This window comes from Choristoneura fumiferana, chromosome Z (genome assembly GCF_025370935.1).
Source record: "Choristoneura fumiferana chromosome Z, NRCan_CFum_1, whole genome shotgun sequence".
NCBI classification, from domain to species: Eukaryota; Metazoa; Arthropoda; class Insecta; order Lepidoptera; family Tortricidae; genus Choristoneura; species Choristoneura fumiferana.
In genome coordinates this window covers 8,704,893-8,730,742 of record NC_133472.1, presented here as the reverse complement: position 1 = coordinate 8,730,742, position 25,850 = coordinate 8,704,893, and the positions used below count along the sequence as shown (strand labels likewise).

At 41.1% G+C, this 25,850-nt stretch overlaps 1 protein-coding gene across 13 annotated transcripts in view; it reads left to right on the top strand.

Moving 5' to 3' along the window:
• Hr4 (nuclear hormone receptor 4) overlaps nt 1-25,850 on the top strand; it is a 140,040-nt gene that overhangs the window by 99,623 nt on the left and 14,567 nt on the right. For 7 of the 13 annotated variants that reach the window (XM_074084998.1, XM_074084983.1, XM_074084976.1 and 4 more), the window contains 5 exons: nt 16,415-16,519; nt 17,027-17,056; nt 22,600-23,706; nt 23,782-23,996; nt 24,283-24,693. In XM_074084998.1, the coding sequence (XP_073941099.1) occupies nt 16,420-16,519; nt 17,027-17,056; nt 22,600-23,706; nt 23,782-23,996; nt 24,283-24,693 (1,863 nt within the window). In that variant the 5' untranslated portion in view covers nt 16,415-16,419. Of the gene's footprint in view, nt 1-4,120; nt 4,245-5,697; nt 6,420-16,414; nt 16,520-17,026; nt 17,057-22,599; nt 23,707-23,781; nt 23,997-24,282; nt 24,694-25,850 lie in introns of those variants that run through there. The other 6 variants (XM_074084970.1, XM_074085009.1, XM_074084967.1 and 3 more) reach the window with 6 other exon arrangements.

The following is a 25,850-nucleotide window of genomic DNA, read 5'->3' as shown; positions in this document are numbered from 1 at the left end:
AGTCATATAGTTATTGCCTCATTTAACAAGAGAAAAATAAAAAATTGCACTTTGTCCCATACAAAACTACTCCGTCACGTTTTTTCGGGGATAAAAGAAGACAACGAAAAGAATTTTGACCCAGTTACCGTTTGTGCATTTATTGCTTTCAGTATGTTCAAGTACTAAATAATATTTTGTTTACTTATTTTGAAATTTTCTGTCATTAAAAAAGTTAGACACAAGAATGCAATGGCACGGAAAACGCTGATACATAGTTGGCTTCATAGAAACAAAGAATAGGAAGCGTTGCTGCGTCACTACTGGGTGCCTGACAAACAGACTAAATAAACATTAATTTTATCAAGCGCAGTTAACGAAACATGTTTAAGCTTTAACAACCCTTACTTGTTAAAAAGTAGTAATTTAGAATTAGATTATTTTAATAGTATTAAAATAATCTTACGAGTAACTTGCTCTTTTAACCTGTGAATAATCCAAGCTTTGATGTATTTTTTAATACAACTTGTTTTTTGTTGACTGCAGTATTTGTAGACTGAACTTGCTCTGTTATTCAGACTTCAGACACATATCTTTCAGATCAATCAGTCAACAGGAGCAGGGTAAAGGTTCAATTAAGGCAAAGGCAAACTAAATAAAAGCTTGTAAAACACGCTATTTTCGTTCGCTCGATGTTAACAATCACCCCTGCACTCTGTCTTCACTCGATCACCAATTACTGCCTCCAAGATCCGGCATTAAATGCAAGGTGTACTGTAATTACGTACACTCATTAATTGGGATCGCTTTGTCAAGCTGTTTACGAATGCGGTGTCATTCACCCCGTTATCGTGCAACTCGACGAAATTCGGATTGTCGATAAGCACATGAAAATCGCGAAAACTCCGAATAATGTTTAGCTATCGGTCAATTGTTTCGATACTGCAGACAGCGCGTCATTTGTTTACAATGTTTGTTACTCCGCGTTCGCGATTTTTTTCAAAAGTAACAAGTTTGATGTAGTGCTTAAAGGTCTTACATTGTGTTTTATCGGAAAAGTTCGTATTTATCGTGCTCTCTCAATGAGGGCTATCGCGTATGAATTCGCCGCTAGAGGCGCTAGTGTAGCGTGAGGTCTCCGAAATGTCAAATCTCATAGTTTTTGCGGGTTTATTTATAATTAGAATAATTGTGTGCATATTTTGTATTACCTGAAATTAATTATTGCAATAAATTATGCGATAAGGGGCAATTACTGTCTGTGTTTTGAGACAGTTTTGTCTTTCGAAAACATTTGTACTCCCTTTTTTCCGAAAAAAAACGGGTCTACGCAAGACTGTGGTTGCTCGATATTTTTATGGTACGGTTTTAAGATGTATTAAACATGATTTTAATCTAAACTTTGTTTTCACGCCCGTAATAACAGACTTTGAAAGCCACACTTAAAAACCTCACGCAACAGTGGCGCCATCTAGTAAGACAAAAAAAGATAGCCCTCATTAGATTTAGCACCCATTATTATAATTTTTCACATTGACATTTTGACACTAAATAATAGTCCCATATTAATGAATATCCCGTAAAACCCATCTCATTCCGTAAAACCCATATCGAAAATACAAACTGAACCATAGATGCACAGAAAAACCAGAAAAATACTATTTAGAAATCTATTTGTTGGTTTTACCGTGGGTGTTTACGTGCAATAAAGAGTTATTGTATTGTATTGTAGTAACAAAATTTGGAGTTGAAATGAAAAATACAAAATACTCCAAAAACCAGTCTTAATTTGATTGCCTTGTCCGGGTGAGCGGTTAGTTCCAATGAAATGCTGAAAGTTTCTCGATGAGGGCTACAGCATAGATGTCGCTAGTGTCGCTGCTAAAGTGACTAAATAAGAAACAAACAAGCTGAGATATGTGGTGCATAGAGAAATTCGTGTCTGTACGTACCCCTGTCCAGTGGTGGTGTAGCGGTATAGCACGTGGCACGGAATGCCGAGGACCTGGGTTCGATTCCCAGCGCTGGTCTATTTTTCTGGTTTTTCTGTGCATCTATGTTTCAGTTTGTATTTTCGAAATGCAAGCACAGTCAGCAAAAGCAGCAATCAAGGTTAAGCTTAGGTACTTACTTAACTATATTAAAAATACTTAGTCGAACACAAAAAGCATTCCTTGGCTTCTAAAAAACATCGACCCTTTTTAACGTGTTTCAACTAATAGTGCCTTATCAACGCTGCAGACTAGATTGTTTGTCGTAATTAGAGATATTTGATTAATTATGCAAGTTTATCGCAATCCATGTCAGGTAGGTCATTCAACTGGTACTTAGATCATTCGGGCCGTGTGAACACCCGCGCCCACACTCTTGATACGGTGACGAAGCCCTGATCGATGCCCCAATACCCAACTGATAACAATGAGAACCAAAACTGTATAGTTCCGCGTAGTAAAAATTGCGAAACCTTTGTGTACACAGTACCTGTCTAATACAATGTTTTCTTGTTGTGTGTTTAAACAAGATAGTGAAGATTTGATAGTGCTCTTGGTTTTTTCACACACTTCCTTAACGCAACTAAATTTTATAACCATGAAACTACCGTGAGACTCACTCATATTAAATGATATTGTAACGGTTAACTCACGTCTTAAACCGAGTTTAGCTCGACATGTTTCGGGCTATTTTGTAGCCCTTCTTCTCAGGAGCACGCGACTCGGCGGCTGTCGCAACACGCACACTACGCGCCACCGCTCTGCTCGCGCGACTGCCCGACGAAGCTAACACCGGCGCACAACTACCTGCATTTTTATCGTCATTTTTATTGTCAATGTTTAATGTAAAGGCACGTTCACACCAACCGATGACGCAGCACGAGTATTTAAAACTGTTTTCCAACTCGGGGGTACCGACCAACCGCAATCCCGGTTAAAATTCGGATGATAACTAATCTCAATGGCTTCACTTTTCTCTAGCAAGTACAGACACCTTATCAACCCTGATGTAATGCGTCAAATCCGAGTCCATTGAATGCTCGGCCACAGCAGAGCCCCTGTCGTCCTGTTTCCTCATACTACGTATGTGCTCCGATACCCTAGTAGACACGTTACGACTCAGTCTCACCGATATAGCTCTTGCCACACGAACACGGAATCATGTACACCCCGGGACCACTCAGGGGCTCCTTATCCTTCGGCGATCGCACCAACTGTCTAAGCTGCATATGAGGACGGAAAATTGACTTGATGCTATATCTTCGGCGTAACAAGTGCCCGATTTTATCCGTTATCCCCTTAATGAACGGTAAATATACCGGAAGCCTCTCAGCCCCCACTGGTCTATGACGAGCCGACACGTTCGCCACACGGTTGCACTGCCTCCAGTTGTACCCATTGCTTTCCAAAACATGTCTCACATGACCCAGTTCAAGATCCACAAATCTCGGATCACAAATCGTCAAGGCTCGATTAATCAATGTTCTAGGCACAGAAGATAAATGACAAGGATGGTGGTGTAAATCCGCCCTCTAGTATCGATCCGTATGAGTTGGCTTACGATAAACTGTGGTTTCCAATCTACCACAGGGCCTCTGCATGACCAAAACATCCAAAAATGGCAACTGTCCATCATTGATCCACCGTGAACTTAACTTTATCGTGCATAGTGTTAAGGTAGTCAGAAAACTTGTGACACACTATCTCTGGACACAATCGCAAAAACGTCATCCACGTACCGCCATCAATATCTGGGTGCTACAGGAGCGCTGTTTAATCGTAGTATCGTAGTATGAGGAAACAGGACGACAGGGGCTCTGCTGTGGCCGAGCATTCATTGATCTCGGATTTGACGCTTTACATCAGGTTTGATAAGGTGTCTGTACTTGCGAGAGAAAAGTTTTTCATTCCGCGGAAAGTGCGTGAAGCCATTGAGATTAGTCGTCATCCGAATTTTAACCGGGATTGTGGTTGGTCGGTACCCCCGAGTTGGAAAACAGTTTTAAATACTCGTGCTGCGTCATCGGTTGGTGTGAACGTGCTTTTACGGAGCGATGTTGTTAGTGTTGTGTGCTACCCTACATTAGATATTGACAATAAAAATGACGATAAAAATGCGGGTACTTGTGCGCCGGTGTTAGCTTCGTCGGGCAGTCGCGCGAGCAGAGCGGTGGCGCGTAGTGTGCGTGTTGCGGCAGCCGCCGAGTCGCGTGCTCCTGAGAAGAAGGGCTACGAAATAGCCCGAAACATATCGAGCTAAACTCGTTTTAAGACGTGAGTTATCCGTTACAATATCATTTACTTAATATAAATTTTATTACGTTAATTCTGTCGTTTTACTCTAGTTTAAGTAATTAAAAAACATGCATGAACCAGATTACCAACGTGTGTGCGGTCAGCATCAAAAGTAATTGCACACTTATACTTTGTTGTTTTACAACCACGTAATTAACGCCGTACTAGATTGACAAGTGTCTTAATGCGATAGAGTACATAACCGACCCACTACTTCTGATGCTGACTGTACCTGTGCGACAGCAAATATATTCTAACTTATCATGTTATTTAATAGTTGGTACGCTATAACTACCTTAATACCTTCTTTTAGTATCTAAGTATACGATAAAGCTAACCCATATTCGTTTCTCCAAACTGCTCTAAAGCATCCGTAGCTCACAAATACAGCATCAGGCATTTCCTGATACGGTGCCAAACGTAACGGAGACTTCCTGTTTTTGATCGTCTAAATGGGTTAAGAGTCCCGCTTTCTCCTATTCCACCGAGTACATATTGTGTTGCGTCAATATTTCGAGTGGCCCTGTTTGTACAGGAGAATAGTTAACCCAGTTTCGATGGGCGCAGGCTAAATTTACCCCGCGATACCTGACTGGCGGCGCGAGCCGACGCACCAGTCACCGCCTACGAAGTGTCAATGTTATTAATACCAAATCTTATTTTGAACACGCTTTTGGAGGTAATTTTCCACCGTTTAGGGATTGGGCGATATACGTGACGGGATGCGCGAAGGCATCGCCTATCTCGTGTGCACTCACATGTGCTTCAGTTAGAAACCAACTGCCGTATACTGATGATTACCTATACATTTCAGTAAAGCCAAAAACTTCAGAGCCTATAATTTTGCCGGAAAATATAGAAAAAAATAACAATAAAGAAACAGGTAAGCAATATCAGGACGTATCCAAATGTCATTGTTCAAATTCAGCTAGGTAGCTACAATCGCGGTCGATGCGAATGAACTCCATTTTAATGTAATCCAACACCGAAGTGTGCCGACGGCCCGTCTAACCTTTCAGACAAAAACGCCAACTCGCTCAACTAGGTTATGTTATTGTCATGCTGATGATTAAAGCGCTCTGCAGCGCCGGCGCAGGGAGTGCGCCCATTGCGTACTGACCCTCAGTTAAAATAACAACTTGTATTGATTGTATTGCATTACGGACACCTTAAAGTTGTAAACAGCATTGACAAGGCCACGTTACGAAAGAGATTCTATCAGCTTGTATAATCGTGCCTTAGAATATCTTGGCGTTTTCATAGCACCGCGGCTTATGTGATTTTCCCCATTTCGCAATAGCGTCGCGGTTGAATTAGGTGCAAGAGAAACAAAAGTCATTGTTAATGAAATTATGAATATCATCCGGGTAGCGTCGGGAGCGGCGCGGCGTGCGCGCGCGCTGACCCAGTTCCACGCCGCCCGGCCACACACGCGGCGGCTCGCTATGGAGACGCCACTTAATGGCAACTGCAAACGACCCATCCTAACACTGAACACTTACCACCAACTCTTTAGTACCGAAGAAATCTTTTTCGGCGGTTCAACGACCCCGCTATCGAAATCCGCACTCTCGCGCGTGTGTGCACGTCCAGATAAAGAAACGAAACAAAAACTTGACGTGTAACGGTGAATAAGTACCAGAGCGAGATAACTATATTTCGGCAGCGCACTCGTCAAGCATAAGGTCGACTACGAAAAACACTGACGCAATTTTTACAGCGTACGTAATTGAGGACCGACCGAGTCGGCGGTGTGTGCGTGTGCGCCGAGAGCGACGCCCGCCGCGTCCGAAACAGAGGCGGAATATTTAGGTGAAAGTGTTTCGAATTTCGACATGACGACATTCGCGCGCAGTCGTTATCGTGACTTTGCCGAATCGAGAGGTTCGGGGAGCGCGCGCACCGGGCTACCCTCGCGTCTGTTCCACAGGAAGTGCGGCCGCATGCTGAACCGAGTGCTTATTGAAAAACTATGCTGATGGTTGGTGTGTCCAAGAAGTTTCGGAGACGTAAATTAAAAAGGTGATCGGTGTATTGAACTTGGAGGTTCGTGTGATGTGCCTGGAGTCTTAGCCGGCGCGGCCAAGCTGGGGCTGGAGGAGCACGACGCCCGTGCGCACACGCAGCGCCTACACACCATGACTTCCACGATGGGTAAATATGTTGCACACGTTTTACCACATTATCGCAGTTTTTTTTACGCAGTCTATTTTGAATAAGCAAAGCGAATTTTTTTCTCGATTTTCAGGAAGCTACTATTTACTCGTTGGGTTTATATTTTTTTAGCATTATTTTACGATAACAGAGGGCAAGTACTTAAATTTATAGTAGGTACGAGTAATTCCGTTTTCTAACTAAACGAAGATTGTAGTTCTTTCAGTCGTAGTTTACGATGTAGCGCGCGTAGCCTTTGCTACGAAAGTGCTACGTAGTATTGATAGGTGATCTCGCAAAAGCTTTACAAGTTTTCTTGAAACATTTTATTCGCATTTAGTATCTTTATTTATTTGGTTTGTTGTTTCACTTTGGGAGATAGTGATGCATAAATATTAGTAGACATTTTAAGAGGAAAGAGCATTGTATCAGATTAAAATAAGAGGAATTAAAAGCACAATTGATGTACAGTCACCAGCATTAATATCTGCCACAGCGGAGCGTGCAAAAATATCTGATACGTCCTTCCGGCCCTAGAAATAGAGTCGTATCAGATATATATGCACGCTTGTTGTGTCAGATATTGGTGCTGGTGACTGTACGTATCGTTCGTATTTTAATCCAATATGTACATCAATTGACTAAAATGTAACTTTGTATTAAAACACTACTTTCAGAAACAAATAAAATAGAAAACATGTTTTATACATAAAAATTAAACTCCTGCACAGATTTGAGTTAATAATTAAAATAAAAAAACATCGCGGTTTAAAAAAAACAGATAATTAATGTTTGTTGTGTTAGGTGTTGCAAAATGTCAAGTGCTGTCCCAAAATGTTTGATGTCGATTTATTTTCATCAAATTTAACTAAATCAATCAATGTTTAAAATCCTTAAATGCACCAAATCTGGCAGCTGAAGTTTGTTTAGTTACCTTTATCCAAGCCAAGTATAGATGAGGATTGATCTCAAAGTGTTTCTTTTTAACGTTATGAAATATCCTTCTTAATTTCTAAGGGGCAGGAAACAGTGGGTAGTAAAGATGATCTAAAGCAAAGCCGACGAGATAAGTTATACTTGATCCTTGCATCGATACGTTATTATTAGTAGCTGATACTTTTATGCCAAAATTTATTTCTTCTCGTTGGCCTTACTTAGGTGATAAACTTATCCAAAATTTCTTGATCGAAACTGACATCCTAGTTATTAAAGTTCATGTCTACCAGATCTATAATCGTCGACCTTTCAGTAAATCAATTATATATAAGAACCTAAACATTTGAAGCTTACGAATACGATACTTATGTACTTTCTACGCTTATTCCGGATAGAGGCTTTTTCATTTTTTTATTCATCCATCTATGGGTTAGGCAAAGGAAATATAGTTCATTCAGCCATGTCGTCTGTCATTAATTATTCTTTATTCCTTGTTTACTTCAACGATAAAATGCCCTCCTCACTGATCGACTGATTCCATCTGTTTTTCTCTTTTCGCCGTGACATCTTGACTTGATGTGTTCCAGTTTGGTGCCAGTACCGCAATTGGAAGTTATATAGCTCGATAATGTCTTGATTGATCACACTTGCCCTTCAGAACACCAAGTGTTCAGAACCTTTGTACGATCAATCTTATAAATTTTTCAACGATGTTTAGCACTACGATATCAGAGGTAATCCATTTTGTCAGTCCTCCTTGTCGAGCACGAGCTCTTTCCAATCTATATACATACAACAAACCATTATTTATCCCACGATTTTTCTTTTTCATTTACCATTTTGTTTAAGTTCTAAAATTAATTAACTGTCTCTTCTGAGTTAGATACTTTAGAACACTAGATATTTTATGTCAAAGCTATTCGTAGATTTTACTAAGTTCCCATAACAATTCCTAAGAATAAAATCGTGGTCATAATTTACGTAATATAAAGCAACAACAACAAACAACATCTATGCAACGCTTCACGTGTCTGAATTAGCGGTGGGTATTTCGACATTGTACCTACAGTCAAGTGTAAAAATACGAAATTGTTCAAAGTTTAAAAAATAAGTACCACAGACTTATTCCGACGCAATAAGGCCGTAGTATCATATTTTTGAGTGCTTCGAATAGATACTTATTTTTGCACTTGACTGCACATGCGTACTGTAGGGCTACTACGAAATTCAAAAATTGAAGTTCGTATCGTATCGTCCCGCTGACGGTAATATTATTTTATACGAGAGCGAGAGGGACGGTAGGTACGATACGAACTTCGATTTTAGAATTACGTAGTAGCCCTACTGAGTACATCCCCATCCTGTGGGAATATTGGAATAAAAGTTGCCTGTATTATTTTCGAGTGGGAAAGGGTGACAACACATACAAAGATTCTCATTTTGAATATTAGTATAACTGTGTGTCTGGGCTGCCACAGAACATGATTTTCGCAACCTTAGCATTGTGCAAAAACAATAAATTGCTCTCCTCGAAAACAGATCAAGGAGTGACTCCGCACGGTTGCAAAACAAAAGGCTGCCGGAGCGCCGCGCTAACCGTGACATTCCCAAATCGTCTCGTGGATCACAATCGTGACTGCATAACCGTAGCTCTATGACCAGCCACACTTTTACTTTCGCTACAATATGGCTACCCCTTTGTCTATGGTCCATGACTCGATGGGGTCGACGACCGCCCGCCATTTTGGCGTTGCCGAAATACGTTTTTTTACGCTCACTTTCCAATAGTGAAAGCGAAAAAGGTACTGAATGTCACTGCTTCCTTTCAATGTATTGTAGTGGGAGGATACCGGTGTCGGCTGTTGAGTTTAAATGATAATAGGCGTGTTGGCCGGGCCATTAGAAAATACATTGTTCGCCATTTTGAGTACCTAGAGCCGCGGTCGTGACTTCATGCTCTAATAGGTACGCCATTTGTCCAACAATGTGCGTACTTTTTCATTGGTCTTTGATCTCTATGTTCATTTTAATTGACCCCTTTAAAGTTGGTCCATACTTTGTACATCACACTAAAATGAGATATTTCAAACATAATTATGTATCAGTATCACCCTAAACGCATGCAACTTCTCCGTTCCGCCGTGAGTAAAAAGACTACAACACGAACAAACAATAAACAAGTAACTTAATGCACCTCTATACTAACAGGACAATCTAAGCATCCAAGTACCATAAAAACAAACGAGAATACACAATTCATAATTCATAAATATCTCCGAACGCATACAATATACCACCAAAATAGAACTCAAGTTCAAAATAATATTGAGGAAGTGTTTAGATCGGAACTGGCATGATTTTAAAATGGAATGTTTCAGCGCGTGAATGTGGAAGGGAAAATGTCAAGGCGCCGGCGCGGAGGCCGCGCAAGAGGCTCCGAACTGCGCCGAATTATACCAAGTCATGAATAGCCTCTGAGATTGGAGAATACTAGCTTTATTGACGACTTTGTTGAGTGGTTGAAGTTACATGACAATCTTGTATTTTCACAAAGTTTTTCTTTAATTTACAATGCTCGAGAAATTTTGCAAACCAAAGTTCACCGAAGATCAGTGATCGGGCTGACATGAAATTTAGGCCAAATGACAGTGAACGTCATAGTGACATCGCATTAATTAACAAGGAAAATCGTAATGACTTTTCCTTTGAAAAGGTTCCATGGTGACTCATGAATTAAAGTCCTTGACCGTACAAGTAATTGTTTCAGGATTTTGCCAGGTCGTCTAATATATGTATGTGAAATTTCATGGCAATCGGTTCATTAGTTAAAGATTGAAAACGGACCGAACAAACTCATTTACTTTTCTTTCAACAAAATAAACCGATCCATATAATTCATTTAGATTATTTCAACGTTTCCAAATTATTTTTATTTTCTATTCACTAATAAATATATTTATATGAATGTTTGTTGGTTTGTTTGTGGTTAAAATAACAAACAGTTGCACGGACGTGGATGAAATTTTCCTTGTAGTTATTGACCATGACCCTGAAATCCGAAATTGCACAGTATAGCCGCTAAAATGTAGCTGTAGGCTGATGCTATAATAGGTAGATTAGATACCGTTGGCTACGACGAAAACTTGACACTGCCATTTTGTTGTATTCAGAAATCCTCACATTTCATTGTTTATTAGTACTTAGTATATTGTGTTAATAGGCGTCTGTGAGTGAGGGTTAACTTATTATTCCTAGTTTTCTAATTCGCTGCAAACCCACTATCCGATAATTACAGACAAAACCGATACAACAGAAAAACCTCATCAAGCATATCATACACTCAAACATGTATTGTTTTGCAAATTTTTACTATCGCGTATAATCTTCTTGGTAATTCTTACAATCTCTATCTGTATGGAAAAATGAGTTGATCCTTGATTCGATATAACACGAAGAACGAAAACAACAAGCTCAAAGATGGCCGCGTGGTTGGACGGCCTCGACGCGTCACTGACATTGCCCGGAACCGTATCCACTTCCTGAACTGACCGGTACCCGATGCAAATTGCCTGTACCCTTGTACGATAGCTTAAAATGAGGATGAATGTCTCATTACAATCTGAGCTAACGGCTGGGCATCAGAATAGGAGCTTTTCAGCATTAGCCAAGAATGCGTTACTTGAACATCTTTAAAACGAGTGAAGATTAAATCCGCAAAGCATAATGACCTTTGCCTTTTGCTTATGTTTACACCTAACTTTTTTGAAAGAAAGAAAGAAAGGTATATTTTGGCTCCATAAGTACCACCTAAAACTAAGACTAAAACTAGCACTTAAGCTATGTCATGCACTATGCCATTTTTTACGGCGGCTACTTCTTCGTATTTCTCAATGCCAATCTAAAACTATGACTGAGAATTCTCTCCTAGTGGGACAAAGAGAAAACGTTCTGTTTTCAGCAAAAAAACAAAAGATAATGCAAAGCGGAACAAACCAAACTAGTCCACAACACGGAATTCTTTGACCTTATTTATCAATTATAATTTTAGCAGGTAGTAAATAGATGTAAAAACAATAACTTATACACATTTTACCTTCGGCACAGTCGCGGTCGGAAGCTTGCACTTCCTGATTGCTGTTATGAGCCGTCATATTAACATTTTTATTTGGTGATGCAACATTAAAAATATTTCGTTTAACCTTGTCACTTGGGTCTTGAGTCTTACTTGCTTTAAGTGTTTTGGGTATCTAAAGATCAGTACCATCTATCATAAATGTCAGATGTTTCAATAAAAAAAACTATTGCAGTTCATGGCTCGCACGCTCTCTGGCATTGCCATGACGGAATTACTCCTTGTAAATAAGCAACGTTTGATTGCTTCACCTTAAACTTAATGTAAATAATCTACATTGAACAGCATAGAGTAGTTGTATAGATTTGAATGTTCAATGATCAATCAAACTTAACGCACGGAATGGGATCTTTTAACAGAATCGCTCACTTGAAACTAGACCTCGTCATTTAAATAAACCATGACTACTTACATTGCTCTATACGACGAGTATATCGTATATCAGGACGATATACAGTCGAGGAAACTGACTCACGTACCAGAGTGGAACCTTATCATAATCAATTTCGCTATGATTTCTTTGGCAAATGTATGGGATGTCAACATGACATAGTAGCACAAATAATACTGGTACGTGAATCAATTTACTCGACTGTACCAGCGTCAGGTGTAGGCTAAATACGTACAGTTAACGTCATAAATAAGTGATCACTTTTGTACCTAGTCACTTTAACGTCATGTTTGAAAAGCCATACGAAATTGTGTAACGACTGAAAGCGACAAGGTACAGAATCACTTATTTATGACGTTGACTGTACCTAACCGTGGATTGCTGACATTTCCGGTTATATACCTACTGATGAGTGACTTTTGTCCGTTGACAAATGGATTTTCAGGTTAAATGACTGGCTCTCAATTCGTCTGTGTTTAATGTAATTTCTCACTTTTATACCGTGGCGTGCGCAGCGCACCCAGCTTTTTGGTTTTATCAAAAATGTGGCAAGTTCTTAAATGCTATCGTGGCCAATATCAGAATCGTCGGAGTAGTAGGACTTGTACAAAGCATGTGGTTTTTAAATGAAACTACTTTCTCATAAAAATATATGCAGTACTTATGAAGCTCTATGCAATATAAGAGACGCACTAAATTATGAGTAGTACCGACACCAGTAGGATAAGACGTCACTTGTTAACAAAAGCAGTTTCGTTTGCACTTACACATGGAACTGGTCGTTTTAAGTATTAGCTTCATTTCCAGTTTAATCACTATTTGGACAAACGGCTTACAACGACATGAACACAACGAAAATCCGTCTCTGCTCTCATTGGTTGTTTCAATAATTGCCAATCTGTTTGATGGGCCTACGTCGCGTCGATTCCACGTTGCATTTGCCTAATTAATGGTGAAAATGCACGTCCCTTTTCATACACGAAATTCACCTCGGGGTTAAATCTATCACTCACCTAATTTTCTGTTTGGTGTGAGCATATAAATACAAATTGATTAAACAAAGCAGTGCAAACTTGAAATGTCCAGCGACCCTGTGCGCGGCCGCCGTTGCTTCCGCACGAACTCGCCTCACGTCTCCACCGCTTCACCTTCGTGGCCAAATCCTTTGTCCCTTGATCCATTTGTCACTGTCTTCAGATTCTATAAGTATGGTTCTGTAGCCGCGGAAACGGTGACCGACCGGATCACACCATTAACAAGTCAAAAAGCAAACCTTTATAGTAGATTGATAAACAGGGGTTGTAAGTGATCAATTACACCCAAGATATTTAGGAGCACGAGCGAGCAAAGCGAGCGAGGGTGCTTATTAGTTCGCGGGTGTAATTGATCATTTACACTCGAGTTGAACACTACTTTTCATCACAAATGCGAGGTAATAAAAAAACCGTTCTAAATATAAACGCAATTTGTAACAGAGTGGAAGAAAATTTATCGCGCCAAACCGTCTTTTGTTTTTTTAATGGCCTCGTGCTCTTTGCTTTGGCCCATTCAGCCAGCACTAGCCAGCAGCATTATGCCAGCATGGAGGTTTGGAGATAAGTATTACGCATTACAATCTCCTTGTTTACCAGTTCGTGAATACAAAGGAGCACCATTCGATTTTTTAATTTACTTACATCCCTAAAGATGTTAATCGAATTTACAACACGGACTTCAAGTTAAATGCAACCTACTTTAAGAGCTTAAGTGATGAAAATTATCTTTAATACCGCTCCATGAACAACGAAATGGCGTTGAAAGTAAAATAAATATGCTTTCAGGACGCTTCTTCTGAAATTCAGAAATAGCTATTGTTATATTTTGAAATAAATCAAAAATTTCCAAAGCGCCTTGTTTAATTATAGACCATTGAAAGTTAACAGACGATCCTACAGACTTCAAACTGGCCCTATACTACGAAGTGCAAAATTCGAACTTCGTATCTTGCCATCCCGCTGACGCTAATATTATTTAATACTAGATTGAGAGTGACAGTACGATACGAACTTCGATTTACAAATTTCGTAGTAGCACCCCTGATCTTCCCAAAAATACGGGGCGATTTAATTCGAGGAATGATTTCAATAAATTCGCGCTCATTGTTGTAATTTTTTGTGAAAGAAATTTAAATCGACCCGTGTCTTTGATGTAAGAATCTATTGCGAAAATGCTGTCGGCGGCCGCTTGCGAATGTTTATTGCTTGTCTCCATCATTATCAAGGTCTTTGACATTTGGTTCGTTAATCTTTTTTAACGCAGCCACCATTATATCAGTGAAACGAAAAATCAGCAATCTATATCTAACTTCGGATCCATCCAGTTTCTACAGATCCAGGCTATAAAATGCATTGCGAATTCTATTTAAAATCCAGTTTTTTTTGACGTCATTCAATGTCGTTTGAACAGGAAATTGTTTCTATAATCGAAAACTCGAATGACGTTCGTGTGAATGTTTTTCTTATCAATGGCCCCAGTCCATAAAAAACACGTTAGTTCTACTACTACTTGTACTCTATAGGTTGCAAAACTACGATAATGTGCGGTGGGTAACATAAGTTAATGCTAATTGTAAAGATTACTGCAGGTTTAATACTTCAATATGTTCGTCGCTCGCTGTATACTCTGATAACGCAGCCTACGTAGATGTTACCTAACAATCGTTGCACAGTTATTGCATGCGCGTAAATAAATGATGAGTAACAGTCCGTTGGCTTCACGTGCCTATAAATACAATAAGGACAGGGTGTTCAACCCTTTCAATGTCACACAGGAAGGCCGTATCTGTCAGGCTGGCATTCCTTAACGAGCGCCTCATATTATATAACTGGCGATTAGCAATACCTATTCGAAAATCAATGTACAAACTAGCTTTGACAGAACGCGGTCTCAAATAAATATCAAAAAGGTTTAGTTTAAATCTGCTTCCACGATTCGTTTAGTTTCTCACGCTTAAAGTTTCAGAGTTATATACACACCAAAACTAATATAAAACGTGTAATAATGTGACATTTCAAATATATTTACTAAACAAGTGTCTCGTAAATAAGAAGATTACATTTCCAAGTGTATTAGATCAATTGCAAATCTAATCTAATTCGAGCAAAATACGAGTGAACGTCCTTACGCGAAAACATTTTTGTTTTAGAGTTAAATGACCTGTGGCAATAAATAAGTGTTTTATTTATAGAGCGACTGTAAAATCGCTGGGAAACTTCATTCAAGGCCAATGGACCGATAGTCACCTCATTTAGGGCTGCCTTCAGTATAAAACAGACTTGTTGCATTTTTTTACTCCCAGTGACTTCTGCCCTCAAACAAAGTTCAGTTTGTTAGTGAAAGTTTGAACGGTGGTTTAAGTTTGTTATATGAATTAAAATATTGTTGATTGTTTACTTATAAATAGTGAAAGAGCAACCCTAGTCATTGTAACTACGACGAACCGGTATCGGTCATTATCACGTAAACTTTTGTTGGCCAAGTGACGCACTCGCCTACTATACACGAAGATCACGTGTTGTTTGAAACCTATTTATAGTTACCCGATACGTACGCAATAAGTTCAGGTAGCCGATTACCAAGCGTTAATCTTTACCTACGTCGGAATCTGCACTAAAGTAACGTCACACAGTTCTATAACCATTGAACTAAACATCTCGTAGACACGGCGTTGTTTTATTAAGATGAATTGTCCTCTATCTAGCTGACGCGTCTCAACTAAATCTTGTCAACCCTAGTATAATTTCTGCAATCCTCTGACGTAAATAGGACCCAAATGGATACTATGATTCGTGGTCATACATATTTTTATTATGTAGGTACTTAAAATATCATTCCACGAGCTTCTAGTTCAACGAAGTAGGTATTGAAAATTGAAAATTGACGTTGTAACTATATGTGAACAGGTACATACTTTACCGTTAATAATTTACGCGAACGCGATACTGAGCTCTGCGAATTCCGCGTCGTTATCAACGCCATAAAAAGTTTGCAACGTAAATGATTGAAAAACGTACTTAAATAAAATATGGGGTCAGAAGCGGAATTGTGTAGTCCGCCAGAGACGTTGTAGAGAGACGCTTTCGATTAAACGTATTGACAGTCGCACAATTCAAGTGCACTATGATACATGATGTCCAACCCAAAGTATCCGGGCCAATGTACATTGACAAGCCGGTTATGACACCTGGTTACCGTGAGTACGACTACCGGGTACCGACGTCGCTATCGCCTTTCGCTGGCTCTATTTACGTAGTATACTAACCAGGGGACTAATCTCGTTCAATAAACGTCGAAAGTTTAATGCCATCTTATTTTGTTTTTTTATTATTGCGTCATAAAAAACTCCCATTGTTATTATAAATTTACAGTTGCCATTGCCTCCCACGAATGTACCAATCATAACGACTTTGTCGGCCGCGTCGTGGCATTGCCTGCCCATATATATATTGTATATTTACTGACTGTATAATTAACTGTAACATTCTGGATTGTCTGCAGGAATAATGACACTCAGCCGTGGCCCGTGTGACCTTGACAACATGAGTCTCTTCCAAGACCTGAAACTAAAGAGGCGGAAAGTTGACTCCCGATGTAGTAGCGATGGTAAGTATTAGTCCCTACAATGTTTTTATAGTGACCATTCACGAAATACCCGATATATTCCATAGTTCAGTCAAAGTCAAAATATACCCTTAAAGGATGCTTAAAGAAAACAATCATTTGTAATACATATAGATATAGAGTATATACTCTGCGGCACAAAATTTGGCCCCCTCTACATACAAAATTACCTATTTTTGCATACATTTGAGAGCCAAATTTTTTGCCGCTCAGTATATAATAATATAGTACGAATGGGTACATTATCAGCAATAATCAATCTATAGGATATTTTCCCTTACCTAATAAAATTCAGTTTAGTGCTAGGGTAATCTAAAGTCAGATGAAGTATGGTACAAGTGACGCATGTACCGTACACTTGTCTTCATTTATAGAGAAAGAATGGTTCAATGCTGGTCGCTCTTACCTACTGTCATCTTACCTCACTACTTGTAATTATAATATACCTAACCATTATAACATGATCGAGTCTTTCAATTTTCCATGCAGATGCATATACGTGTGAAGATTGGAAAGCTTGTAAGTACCGTTTGTATTATTAAAATGCAACTAACAGAAATAATACGTACTTACACAAGGATTGGTGACAGAGGTCTACGCCACGGATCGTTTCGATACGACACTGTCTAAATGTTTACTCAAAGGCAAATCTGATATGCACTAACTATGTGTTTTAGATATGTTTTTTTGTATTGTATTTGTTTTGTGTGTTTTAAAGCAACGTGACAAAGCTAAAGGAAGAGAGCACTTGGAATAACATGTATTACATGTTTGTTTCAAAAATAATCTAAATCGGAAAACGGGCACGCATACTTATAATTTCATGGTTTTGTGGCATCAGATTGGGTGAATTGTCTCTCCTACTGATGGTTGTCTACGAAAATTTTCAAAAAGCCTTGTAGATGTATTTATAATGAACTTTCTCTGTTGAAACTTTTTTTTTCAAAATTCGCTTCTACTTAGTAACTAAACCAACAACACCTTATATCTCTGATATAGGGTCAACCCTAATATACTATCAAGTCAATCAATCTGAATTAAAAATAGGTACTCATCCACAACAAGTTTCGTCAGGTAACTAAACTAAAAGCAAGTAATTACACGCCTACTTACAACTGGCTCCATTAAAAACGCTTTTCTTTATTGCGTACCTATAGTACCTATGTCAAGTCCCAACCCGACTCGTAACCGCCCAAAAGTACTTACCGTAATCATCCGCCGCTTAAATCTCTGTTTAAATCATTATTAAACTAGAGGTGGTTGCCTGCAAATTCGTCTGCCTCCTGCGGAAACTAAGAACTATTCCAGGAAAAAAGTAGGTGAAAAATTATTAATCTGAAATTGGTTTAAGTATCTACGATCAAAGACTTACAGGACTTGGAAATGCGTCCACACTTTATCCCATTTCCGCGGCTAAATCCTAAATTCATAAGTGACCAGTGGTACTTTGCTCTAACTAAAATTGGTTATCAACAAAGTTAAGGAAGGTCACTGTTATTGTCATTCCGTGATGGTTCTCATTGCGACGCCGCGCACGGACAGAACTATCACTTTCGATGACGACAGTGAATTCGCTTTGTTACATGTAATTTCATTTTCATTCTAACATCTCAGATGAAACACGTTTGTCGCTCGCAGGCTACCATTGAAAATATTAGTTACTATTTTGAGCGATATAACTAAGCCACTACGAACTGTTTTTTCTAACTGCCGCTGGAAATTTTTATGAGATTTCTGGATTTAGTAAGCTAATTCGTCAAGTTTGGTGTCGCTTATTGATTTTATACCTAATACCATCGGTTTTTGAAACATGTCCTTAAACAATATACCTTTAGGTCTTTGCTTTGTACTTTCAAAATTCTTCACTCTTCAAAGCCACAGGCATCGTTCATTCGGTAGCTCTTCGAATTTGTATCTAAATTTCGACTTTAAACTAATTTAAATAGAAGTTGCGCAATTCGATATTCGTAAACAAATTAGTGTATGTTTGATAATAATCGTCATCTAACGAAAGTTAAATAATGCGCGGAATAAGACCGTGAGAGTCCACCGGCCGGTTTTGAGAAATGCCGCAACTTTCACTCACGAGCAGCCGAAAAATATCAAAAACAAGATCCGGTTAGGCCGCGCCTTCACGCCGATGTTAACTGTAAAAGCAACTTTTTTGTACAAAACTTCAGATATTACAGTCAAGAGTTACGTTAGCTTTGCAAAAAATAATCTGTGTGTTTGGACACAACGGAGGTAGTTAAAATAGCACTTTAAAACATATCAGCTATTGTTCAACTAAGTCAACAGATACAAAGTAAAGATGTGTAGTGATAGAAGCAAACAATTGTTGAACGACAAAGATGCGCTGTCGATACCACTGTGAGTTTAAATTTTATCGAGTGTTAGTTATATTTGCTCGTGGGTTTACGTGCTACTAGTGATTTCCTGGTCCGGTTCATTGTTAATTCTATCAAGAACATATATGTAGAATTGTACTTTTGCATTCAAGTAATTGACGGGATTAATAGCCGACATGGGAGGGAGTGAATGAAGACAGAAAAATGTACTTTATTTCTTTAGAAATATAGTTCTGCATGGTTATTCCTACATTAATATAAGGAATAACTTATACACACTCACAGGTGTGCTATGATGTTTAGTGGTATTAATAAAAAATACCATGAACTTTGACGTTAGACACCCCTGGGCCCAGTTTCTCGAAGCATAATATTAGTCTAATAATATTAGTGTTTTGTCTCATTTTTTCATACAATTTTTGAGACAAAACACTATTATTATTAGACTAATATGCTTTGTGGAACAGGGCCCTCTGGACTCCTAATCGGTCGTCGATCATTGCCGTTGTATTCATTTGAAACCACTAATAAAGCTGAACTGCGAAATATTAATTATATGAATATTATATAAGCGTGACGCTCGTGTGGAGTCACAGTGATAAAGAAAGTTTACGTAAACGCAGAGGTGAAAGCAATAAAGCAATGTCGTAATTATTGCTATTGTGGCTTCATGAATAAGGCATGAGAGAAAGATGTGTAAGCTGTCATACAACGTAACATTTCGCTCTAGGCGTTAGTTGTTTTTACAGAATAAACTTCCACGTATTTGTGACACCTTCATTACAGAAAAAATGCAGTAAATAAATGTGAAAGGTATTTGTGTCTTGTTGCACTGAGTAGTTCGTTACATGCAGATAGAATTTACTATTGGAAATAAAGGTCGTCAACGTTCAAAACCTGAGGAGTGAGGACCAAATTTCTTTAGAAATTTACATCAATGCAATAAATCAAATAAATAAATCAATGCAAGCACATGACGCAGAAATTTCTCAGACGGGAAGTGCGTGAATAGCAATGAGTAGGTATGTATTTACGTAAAGCACTCACGAATTAACGGGATATTTTTTAGCACCGGCTCTGTGTCTTGTCCAGTAATGTTTGCCCCAGTGTCTCGCAAATTTACACGTCGGTTGCCATGCCACGTCGGCCTGTGACGTGGCCATGACGCGCCGGCGCGCCGCGCCTGCCTCGACGTGCCTGGTGACATGCCCCCACACCTACTTACAACTATTCCGATAAGGACCTCGTCCCATTCAAACAAACCAATACCACACAGACTAACAAAAAAAAATCAATAAAACATTTTTTTTAAAATGACGCAATATTCTACGTAGTTATTTTATGATAAGGTGGACGCAAGTTCTAACTTCAGTAATCGTAAATAAACGTAGTACACTCACTTGTTATGTTATGACCTAATTTCATTCAAATATTCAAGGACTCCTTTACGCGGCGATAAGCGTATTAGGTTCCATTCAATAACGCCGTCGCGTCGGCACTCGTATCGTGATCCGAAATGTCATCAAATCGAGCGCGCAGATTACATTTAATACGGTACAATTGGTACATATCTGAATGCAAATTTACATGAGCAATTCCAATTGCGTAAATAACTAGTAGAGAACAATTTACGAGATTACAAGTCGACGTACTCTAACGCCTAAGGCCCCGCGATAACGTGCGCCGGGAGCAAAGGAACTGCAAAACGTAATGAACGTAAAATTATTTACAAACATTACGTCCGCGCGTCCTATTCACCAGTAGTGTATTTTGTTTCGTCACGCACGAAGAAGTCTTTATTAAAAACCAACCAGCGCTGCGGCTTGCCGTGGCAACACGCTGAGTAGGTATGGTCCTTTTTGCTTCTTTCGGCACAATGTCTTTTTCTTTTTCTTTCTTTTTTAGTAAGGTTGTCTTATTTTTAATTGTATTTTTTTTTCTTTTTGCTGTGCCGAAATTTGGCAAATAAATTTATTCTTTCTTTCTTTCTTTCTTATTTTTCTGCAATTGTATTTAACAAGTCGTACATGAAAACGGCTCAAATGGTGAAGGGGCGGCCCTTACACGTGGCGGTGTCCCGGGAGAAAGCTGGGGGTAGGGTTGTGACTTGTGACCCAGTTTCCGAGTGTCGTTGACCGTGCACGACCTTCACTTGCAGGATCCCAAAAACAGCTCTTCCGCGCCGCGCGTACTTGACGGTTGCGTGGTTACGATCTTTATCTTTTTTATTTATTTTTAGCTAGCCGCAGCTACGAGTACTAGATAAATTAAAACTAATTATGCTATCAAATTAATTACTGTTTAATATCAAGTTACGCAGCGTGTGGATAGTAAAATAATAAAGTAAATAATACTTAAATGCTATCAAAAGTTATCTCGGAGATGGTCCTCAACGCGATCGATCGTACACGTAACCCATCTGGCTTCCGCGGTGGTGCAGGCTGCGCAACCGGGACAAGCACTCGAGCCACCGTAAATCACGAGCCAACATCAGCCACATAACAGCCGGCAATTAAAACGGGGCATAATGTCTGTGCTATGCGGCGAGCTAGCCTACCTAGAATCTAGAGCCGATTGCATCACGTGGCTAGAAAGATCGGTCCCCACCAGAGATGTAGCAAAGGACGCATAGTGAAATAGAGATCGTCCTCGAAGCGAGAGCGGTGCACGCGTTGCACTAGTCATTGTGCGGTTGCACTTCGCACGCACGGCCGTCGGAGTGACCTAATAGTGGCTGGAGGGAGGGATCGGGAAGTGCAGGGGGGCGGGAGCGGGGCGCTCGCTCGTGTGGTAGGTCGGGCTCACTGTGCGCGACCGACGCCCGCTGCACCGCCGCAGCCGCGGAAAACTTTCTTTGTGGCTTTTCCTCGCGACGCTTGCGCCCGCGCCGGTTCAAGCGCAACTCGCGCCATATTCGTCCCATGATCTGCGAGCACCGAGACAATTATGTGATAATAACCGCTCGCTCCTGGCGTCGACGGACTGTTTGTGCATAGCGATGTAAGCTGGTCACGCGAGGGTAACTTCGCCTATGGATTTAGCTATAAAAAGTCGGTAAATGTTTGTATCTTTTAAGGAAACCGTTTACGTAATTTATTCAGTTTACATTAATAATAATCATTAATTATGATTGATACATATTTTTTATAACAAAACTATTGCGTTAGTTATGGGGGTATACAAGTAGTTGTGTTTTTGTCGGTATTAATAGTAGGGATTTGAATGTGCATTGGTACAAATGCAAGTGTTCGCGGGGCTGCAGCGCGGTGCGGGCGCAGGCTTCCGGGCGCCGCGCGGCATCTGCGCTGCTTTCACTTTCTCCTCGCCCGCGCCGCATCTCGCGCCTGCTCCACGCTTCCTACATAATTCTATTAACACGTCTTTTCCGGATCGTTACATAAAACACTCCTTCGTAATTTATCAACCGTTTATGAAATTGCATGCACTTCGTATGTGCATAATAAATTAAATTAGTTCTCTATACAGCTAGGCTGGAGTGACGCTCGCATTGTCGTGACGCAACCGGCTAATCTAGTCGGCGGCGTCGGGAAGTGCAGTGTCGCGTCCCCGCCCCGCGCCTCGCGGCCACTCCGCGCGGTCGTTGACTTTTCACCCAGTTTCTATTCTTGCGTCTAAAAGTCCGCAGTGCTCTCTTCCTTGTGCGCTTAGAAGTGAGGTTGTCTGTGTCTCGCTGACCGTGCCGTGTTTCCGCAGGCGAGTCGGCCGCCGACACCAGCACCTCGTCGCCCGACCCGGGACCGCCCTCGCCGCGCATGGCCGACGCGGGCTGCACGCCGCCGCATCCGCCCCCCATGTTCGACGGCGGCAGGTCCCCCACGCCCACGTCGGCTTGCCACCCCACCGTCATCCGCTCAGCGCCGCCATACTCCGTCATCAAGTTCGAGGGAGCCGCCTGCTCCAACAAGTCTGATAATTCACATGCCAGCAAACACGGGCTCACGTCGCCCACGCAACACTCCTCCGTGAAGCTGGAAGGTCCGCCGCCCGAGCCGCCGCACCCGTACCGGCCGCGCGCGCCCGCGCCGCCGCCCGGCGTGCACTCCGGCCTCGCGCCTGTGCCTTGGCCGCCGGCGGCCTGCATCAACGGCGTCAAGCCAGAACTGATCGGAGGCCACTTCCCCCCTCAGCCCCAGGAGCCAAAGGCTGGAGCGCGAGGACCTACGCAATGGCGCGGAGCGCCTGCTGTCATTATGGGTGAATCTGGCGGTGTACGCACAATGTTTTGGACGCTGCCGGCGCCCACGCCCGGTGCCGAATCCTCCGCGACACCTAGCGGATCACATACTCCGACGCCACCTACACCAGATCCCACCACGTGCAGCGAGGAGTCCGCAGCTCGGCTGCTGTTGAACCTCGGCGGCGAGCTGCGGCGGCAGCGTGGGCCGCCGCTGAACATGGAGTTGCTATGGGCGGGCGACGTGTCACAGTTGCCGGCGCATCAACAGCTGCACGCATTGAACCTGAGCGCCGCAGCGGGCAACGTGGCCGCCGTCTCCGGCGCGCCCGCCCCCTCCCCGCACTCCATGCCTCGCCCGGAACTGCGCGCTTATGCACCAGAAGCCGAACGCGAAGAGGACGAGCAACCTATGATCTGCATGATATGCGAAGACAAAGCGACAGGCTTGCACTATGGAATCATTACCTGCGAAGGTTGTAAAGGCTTCTTCAAGCGAACCGTGCAGAACAGACGCGTGTACACGTGTGTTGCTGACGGAGGCTGTGAGATTACGAAAGCGCAAAGAAATCGGTGCCAGTACTGTCGATTTAAGAAATGTATCGAACAAGGCATGGTTTTACAAGGTACGTTCATTTGCAATGACTTAAGTATGATTATTTGAGATCAACATTGGACTTACGATGTTTTCTTGTTTGCAGCTGTGCGGGAAGACCGTATGCCAGGCGGGCGGAACAGCGGTGCGGTGTACAACTTGTACAAAGTCAAATACAAGAAGCACAAGAAGGCAAATAAGGCAGCGACAACGACCAGCCGAGCGTCGCCGCCGGAGAAACCCAAGGAGCCAATGCCGCCTCTCCCTCCGCACCTCGTCAACGGCACCATTCTTAAGACTGCACTCACTAACCCCAGCGAGGTAAATATCAAAATATGTATTTAACTCCTGTTTTGTTTTGCAACTTTTAGTTACACTCTGAAAACGTGTCTTTCTTACTTAACCAAGTTCCAACCATTTATTAAGTTACCAAAAACCCACTTTCAACTATATCCTTTATTTTAACTTCTAAGTTAACAGTATTTTCTGAAAGCATTTAGGTACTATTTCATTTGTCCTTTTTTAAATATGTTATTCATTTCAATGTTGCCTCTGTAGGTATCCAATAAGTATGAGATAAGAACACTTCCTTTTATATATTATATAGATGTGTTGCGTTCAGGTTGTTCACTTAAGGGCTCGGCTTGAGAGCGCAGTATCCTCGTCCCGCGACCGCGCCGTGCCCCTGGAGCGCGCGCTGCACATGATCCGCGCCCTCATCGACTGCGACGCGATGGAGGACATCGCCACCGTCCGCCACCTCCCCGACCTCCTCCATGACACCTCAGAAATCGGCGACAAACTCTGCAAAATCGGCGATTCAATCGTACATAAAATGGTCGCGTGGACGAAGAAGCTCCCTTTCATCATGGAAATCCCAATGGAAATCCACTCAAAGCTGCTAATGGAGAAGTGGCATGAGATCTCTGTGCTGACAACGGCAGCGTTCCAGGCGATGCACGGGAAGCAAGCGCACGCGCCGCCCTCATCGGACCACGAGCACGACTTCATGCAAGAGGTAAGTTAATCGTACTCGGTTACGTATAGGGAATTGAGAGAACGCCATATAAGTGCAAGTGCATCTAAGCAGCGAGGCGGGCTCGGTTGAACCACGCACCGGGTCACTTTCGCTCCAGAGACTTCCGCCGACTGCTCGGAGTGCAGTTACGTGATCTGCATCGGCGCTTACGCAATCGCGATAGAAAGTCGCCGCCTTTGGCAGAGAACTAGCTGCACTCAAGCGCACTCGCTGCATAGTGCGCTCTATTACACTCGTAAACTAATGCATTGCATTGGACGTTCAATAGCCTTCGAGCTGACCGAATGCATAGGAATTATGTGCAATGATAGGCTTCGAAAGGTGAATAACATTACATTATAATAAATAAGCATTTGCTAGACATAAAATACGTGACATTGCTAAAATATAGCGAACCTTGTGAAGTGAACCTTAGATTGGAAGTCAAAGCTTGACTGTTTATTCAAAGCATGTTAAGCGGAATCTGCTTGCATTGCTTATATAATGTATGCGAACATTTACCTTATACGCATACCTGTCTACAGCGTGATATTGTGCTCTTTTAATATATATATCGCTGTGTCTGTTTGTTGGTAATCAGTTCCTACTCTCACAAAACCGCCTCATCCGTGTTAGTATAAACTTTAAACACAAATAAGGTTAACGCGGCTAGTCTCTGTGCCTTTTTCAACACACACGTTACTTTATTTTATTACTAACACGTTCAAAAAATCAGATATTTTGTGGGAAAACACCAGACATCTTAATAAACGACTCGATATGTGTTGTTTACGAGTATACTATATCTAAAGCCAAACAATAATATTTCAACAACAGAACAAGGAAACTCTGGAAACATTCTGATTTAACTTGATTTGCAATTTTATTTATGGACTACAGGAAAATACTATTAAAACTCCCTGGCCCCTTTAACAATAAAGAAGTTAAATCAATAATGGATAAACTTTAATAGAAAGATATAATAAAAGTAATAGTTCTCTGGTTTAAAATCACGAATACCTATTTGTATTTGTATGCAATAGACGCGTATGCACTATCATGTTTTGGTCAAATAACGCAACAAAAATTATATTGACACACGTGGCACCTTCATTTGTGATTGCCTTGAAATTACGTATACATGGTAATTATAAGAT